Genomic DNA, 5,864 nt, shown 5'->3' on the forward strand with positions numbered 1-5,864 from the left:
GCTCAAAATTGGCGGTCGCCGAACATTTACCGACTATTTTTGCAAGTCGACGAACAGCACCGACGACTTCCGTAAGCCTCTCGGGCTAACGCGAAGAAGAGGAAGTTCTGAGAAGACTTGTAACAGCTAAAAAAGAAAGAAAACTACGCGAAATATCGAATTTCTTTACCCAACAGACGCGAGCAACGAAACTGAAAGAGGGAAAAAATGATCTCGATGCTAGAATGCTAATTTTTAAAAATCCTGACCTTACCCATGCAAGGTGGAATTCTTTTTACCCAGAACGCTTTGTCGTCATAATATCTCAAAATGGCGGACGGGATCGAAGTTCCCGTTCAAGTGAAAATTCTTGTTCAAGAAATCGTCAAAATTGAGTTTGAGATCCAAAATAATGTGCAAAGCATACGTCAATGCGAGGGGCCACTTAATTTACTCAATGACTTGAATCTGAAGGTTAAACAAAAGTTGCATTCTTTGCGACAGAAAGTCGAGGTAAGCACATGAAAACTACATGAAATTAATTAAGCTATTATTGATAAACCAGGGATAAACTTAGCATTTATTTAATCCTGATTTGCAAACTACACGTGAACTTTCTACCATTTGAATTTATATTTTGGGCCCTTACTTGGTGTAGAAGACACAGTTGACGTAAAACAATAAAGAACAAAAGGACAAAAGAATGAGGAATATAACGAAAACGATAGGTTTGTGACGTGGTGTTCTATTGTGATGTGTCCTGTGTCGTCTAAACCAAAATGGAGCCAAATGTGTAAACAAACATCAGAGCACACGGAAGCAGGCAATATCTCTTTGAGTACCACAGTTTTTATTTCTCTCCATTTTAGTGACTGATTGGACCTCATCCGTGAAGCCACTAACAGCGGATCCCTCTGTTTTTAATTATATTGACTTCAAGTTATAATTATGTATAATTGATCTAATGCTCATCAATTGAAAACAAAAATACTAAAAAATAAAATATAAATGTAATGGTTACTGTAAATCCTCGAATTAGCACCTCCCCTCAAATAAGTGCCCCCTTCGAATAAGTGCCCCTCCTACCAGCCAAAATTTAAAATAAGTGCCTCCCTTCGAATAAGCACCCCCTTCCCTCCCCTTGTTTTATGGAAAAGTACTGAGGCAACAAAGGATGTATAGTTTTGGTCATGTTTAATTACAAGCAAGTGATTATGGATCCATTCAAGCCCCGGGTGCTAACTCGAGGATTTAGGGTATGTGGAGAAGCCCTGTGAAGTCACTTTTATGTCAGTGACCTCAACCGTTTGTTTGATTTAGGAATTCCTTCAGACTTGACCTTCATGACTTTTCAAGTTCCCAGATAATTACAATTATTAGTATGCAAGGAAAAATATAGAGAAAAAATGGTGAGGGAACCTAATAAAAACCATGGGGCCTGTAAACTTGGGTTCCCTCCCATTTAGGCCAATGTTTGAGGACATTTGATACTCTGGCATGCATTTTTCGGAGTTGAGAAGAGGCAAAATCAGCAACCTCTCAGATTTCAACTTTTTAGTTTGGCATCTCTTTAATATTTACTTGTATCATGTGCATGTCTGCATGTACACATCTGTTTAGGGTTTGGAGCAAGTGGCTTTTGAGCAAGACAAAGAATCTGACAGACTAGCTATATTAGCAGCCATGCAACATCATAGAAAAGAGTTGTCAAGGTACAGTTTATTGGTACAGAGGCTTGACCTTAATTGGTGGATTAAACAAATTAGTTTAGGCGTAGCTTTTATAGGTAGCCCAAGCTGAGCTTGGGTGACCTGTGGCTCAGTAAAACATTAAGAAAAGTTCTGGGGAAAAAAATATTAACAAAAACTGCAAATTTCTTCTTTGGAAATTGAATAAACACTCAACCTTTCTTATATGGAGTGACGTTTTGTTAGAAATGACTGCTTTCCTTGACATTTCAGGGAGAACATTTCCAGTGGACATGGTGGAAGCAAAGGCAACTGAAAGGTTAATAAAACCACAAATGAAATAAAAAGAAAACGGAAAAAGAAAAAAAAAGAGAAGCCAAAGTTTGCTTTTTGTGCATGCCCAAGTGGAAAACTAAGTTTCTGACCTCAAAGGGAAAGGGAAAAGTTAGATCTATCTAGATATCATCTTGAAATAAAGGGTTGGGCCATTTGGCCTCATTCCCTTGGAGAAATAGCCAGATATAGATGTGCAGAGGGTTATTTTTGAACGGTCATTTTTGGCAGAAATCCCAGGAATAAATGGCTATAAACCTGATCGAAAGCAGCATTTGTCACTATGAGCCTGTCAACCAGGCTGGTCCAGTTTATAAGATCAAGGTTTTTCACACACTTTTCTGTTGATGTGTGAAAAAATAAAACAAGTGTCAAGCACAAGAGACAGTTTTTCACCATGTTTTCAGACACCAAGAAAAATAAAAATAAAAATAAAACATGCAGTGGGGTTTGCATTTTTGATGAACTCCAAGGCAGGGATGGATCTAGAGGGAGGTGCAGGGGTGTGCACCCCCCCCCCTCCCAAGATGAAGCCTTCCTCTTCGTATTCGTTACCTCACCAGTCAGTTATGCCATTCCTTATTGGTGCACCTCCTCCTAAGAAAAATCCTGGATCCATCCCTGCAAGGTGTTTGGAAATTTAATGAAATCTGACGTAGTAAGTGTTTCACATATTTGCAAACTAAAATAAACCCTAGATGTAAAGAAGTAAGCTAGTCTAATAAAAGCAGGTAATGGTAATTAAGATCACCTGTACAAACCCCTTGTTATGGTTAATAAAATAATTCACCAAGTTAACACAGGGAAAATCTTAATTATTTTAATCTTAACTCGTTAAAAAAATGAGTTTCAGAGATGCAAAAGTGATCAGCTTGTGAGAATAATTTCCATTGATAGTTTCCAAATAGCACTTTGCATAGCCTTTACACTTGTGTTAATTCTGGTAGTGTAATAACACAGTAAATTAACCATTTGTTCACATCATCTAGGCCTTACAAAAAGTTTAATATTTTTATGTTTTAGCCTCCAGGCATCGATCAGGAAAGCTAATTTAGCTTCAAAGGCTATTATTGACAAAAGTGAAAAGGAAGAATTATTGGGAGGACAAGCCTCCAATGTACGAAACAGGTGTGTTAGAACCTGCAATAATATTAGTGTTTCTATCCCTTACAGTCATATAATTAAGTTGTTCTAGTACATACTGATCTTAATAGATAAACCACTCATAGCAAGAAGTTTGACTCATATCATTTGGGTGTAGTTTTCCCTCATGAATAAATCTGCTATGCACAGGATCACACTTTTTAACACCCATCCCCCTCCCAAAGAAACCCAAAATCTTTTACTCAAAATAAGACCCCACAAAAAGTGAAAAAAAATTCTTCATTACTTTTTAGGACCTTCAACAAAGAGAATTTGGCAAAGACTGCAAGTAACATAACTCAAGATTTAATGAGTATTGCAAGAATGATGGAGGGTCAAGTCAAACAGAGTGAAGCTGATATGCAGATATTAGGTGCGTCCAGAAATGAACAATATTTGTCGTAATTAGTCCCCCCTAAATGTGTATAAGACTTAGGATGGGATCACATGCCAATGGACATCACATACCAATGATAGAAACCTCAGACTAAACTATCGGCCATTTTGGTGTTGTATAGAGAACTGTGGTTAGTTTCAAATTTTAACCAATCAATAAACTGATATGTGTTGCACAAATGAACGGTCACATTGAAATTGGTCATTTGACTAAGTTTGATGTTTTCAGGTTGAGCAGAGACCAAGTTATCGAAGGTGAAACATGGCTCAAAATCAATACTTGTAACATCTCTAATTTTAATGCAGTGTTCCCCCAAAGAATATATTAAACTCATAAAAATTTTTATGATTTCTGTTAATGGTGATTTTCATGTCAGCTTGTTACAAATGGTAGGTGCATGACAGGATTTTACAGTTGCCACAGAACTGCTGATAAAAAAAGTTTAGAATTTACATTGTTTTGGGGGACGTTGTTTCAAAATTGGAGACATTGAAAAATATGGAAGTTGAACGATGTTTCAAGGTCCATAACTTGGTGTCCGTCCACCTAAAAAGCATTCAACTTGGTCAAATAACCAATCTCAATGTGATCTTTCATGTGGTGGTGTCAGTTTATTGATTGGTTAAACTTAGAAACTTGCCATGTGCAACTCCAAAAAAATTGTGGCCAGCCATCCTAAACATCTTTGGTTTTAACGTTTTCTCGTTGCCTTTTCTCTTCTCTCAGCCTCATCATCTGCACAGGTTAAAGACACACAAGAAGAATACAAGGGATTATCAGGAGTAATTCAAACCAGCAAGAACCTCTTAAACAAATATAACAGACGGGAAGTTACAGATAGACTTTTGATCTTCTTTGGACTTGTCTTATTCTTTTCCACTGTTCTTTACATTTTGAAGAAGCGGCTTCCGATATTTGGGGGCTAAAAACTAATTACAGTTCAACCCCTATTAACAGCCACCCTCGGCAAAATGGATAGCGGCCACTTAAAGGGGCAGGATAGAGGTAAAAAATATATATAAAAGCCCTCATCGGGACTTTGATTACTAACTGTCTTATAGGGGTGGCAGTTTAAAAGGTGGCTGCTCAATAGGGGTTCGACTGTAAATCATATTAAAGTTTTAACATAATTATAGAATATTTTATTTATTATAAGTAAAAATCAGAATCCATAAGACTGCTTAAAGTGAATATTCTCTTAGGTAGGTAAAGTAAAATAGCAGATAGGTAGTGAGAACATAGGAATGCGTCAGCTAGATGTGAAGCATGAAACATGTATAACACAACTTCATGCTGTCATGGTGCAAGACGTCCCTGAAATAATAATTTAATAACAATAAATTGCTTGTTTTCAGCTGGTGTTGTTGCTCTAGATCGTCATTTTATCACTATTTTCAAAGCCCAAGCAAACAGGCTTCCTTTTCTTGTATGCAAGCCTTATAATGGATGAAACATCTGACTGATGTGACTCAATAAAGACAAGTCCATCCTGATAACATGGCTTTACAAAGAATGTTGTGTCTAGAGTTGGCAGTTATTATATTTGGGTGGAAAATATCCTTTAGGGTAGGGAGGGGGCAGAATTTTGCAAGAGGTTAAGAAATCTGTTCAAGCCACAGTTTTTATTGATAAGTCTGCATCAAATGTACAACACTGTGCTCAGTTGTTCGAAGGGTGGTAAATGCTATCCAACAGATAAGTCTAGATCCAGTGGATAATTCTTGACAAAACAAACTGCATGATCCAGTGATATGTCTGATTGAGAGAGCTGACCACCCTTTGAATAAGTGGGGCTAGGAACTTTTAATATTATTTTGCCAATAATTTTCATGTTCATTCCTAATTTGGTCTTTTCTGTGAGGCATGCATTCCCAAACAGATGAGCTTTTCCAGGTTGCAATGAGGATTTCAGAAACATGCATCTGTTGAAATTCACGATCCAAAATTCAACATTAATTTTATTGTAAGTGTTTTTTTTTGTTGTTATTGTTGTTTTTCCCTGAAAGTAGGGATAGACTGCAGAAAAATCACACGCCAGAAACAAAGGCTGACATGCACACCATTTATGTTTGAGTTATGAGATCACAAAGAAAATACTCAATAATTTCATATCGTTTTATTCTGCATTGTATACTGGCTGCCCTGGGGCAATTAACTGGCCACTTTAGAAAGGCAGAAATTGCAGGGAGATTTTGATAAGAGTAAAAGCTTTGGATTGGTGAATGGCTGTGACAAAAATCCCTGGTTGTTGTAGAGGGCTGGCTGATGGTGTAGTACGTGGATTTTTTCAACTTTACTAGCATAGAAAACTAATTACAAATATA

At 37.1% G+C, this 5,864-nt stretch overlaps 1 protein-coding gene across 1 annotated transcript; it reads left to right on the forward strand.

Annotated features, from left to right (window-relative positions):
- The first annotated feature begins 62 nt into the window (after nucleotides 1–62).
- Nucleotides 63–4,899, forward strand: LOC110046292 (vesicle transport protein SEC20-like). The gene is made up of 5 exons (XM_020751991.2): nucleotides 63–492; nucleotides 1,600–1,691; nucleotides 3,024–3,128; nucleotides 3,398–3,516; nucleotides 4,267–4,899. The coding sequence occupies exons 1-5, from the start codon at nucleotides 310–312 to the stop codon at nucleotides 4,464–4,466; spliced, it is 699 nt and encodes a 232-aa protein (XP_020607650.1). The 5' UTR covers nucleotides 63–309; the 3' UTR covers nucleotides 4,467–4,899.
- Nucleotides 4,900–5,864: the final 965 nt, after the last annotated feature.

Source organism: Orbicella faveolata, unplaced genomic scaffold (genome assembly GCF_042242905.1).
Source record: "Orbicella faveolata isolate gen_17 unplaced genomic scaffold, um_ofav_v1 contig_1, whole genome shotgun sequence".
In the NCBI taxonomy this organism is placed as follows: domain Eukaryota; kingdom Metazoa; phylum Cnidaria; class Anthozoa; order Scleractinia; family Merulinidae; genus Orbicella; species Orbicella faveolata.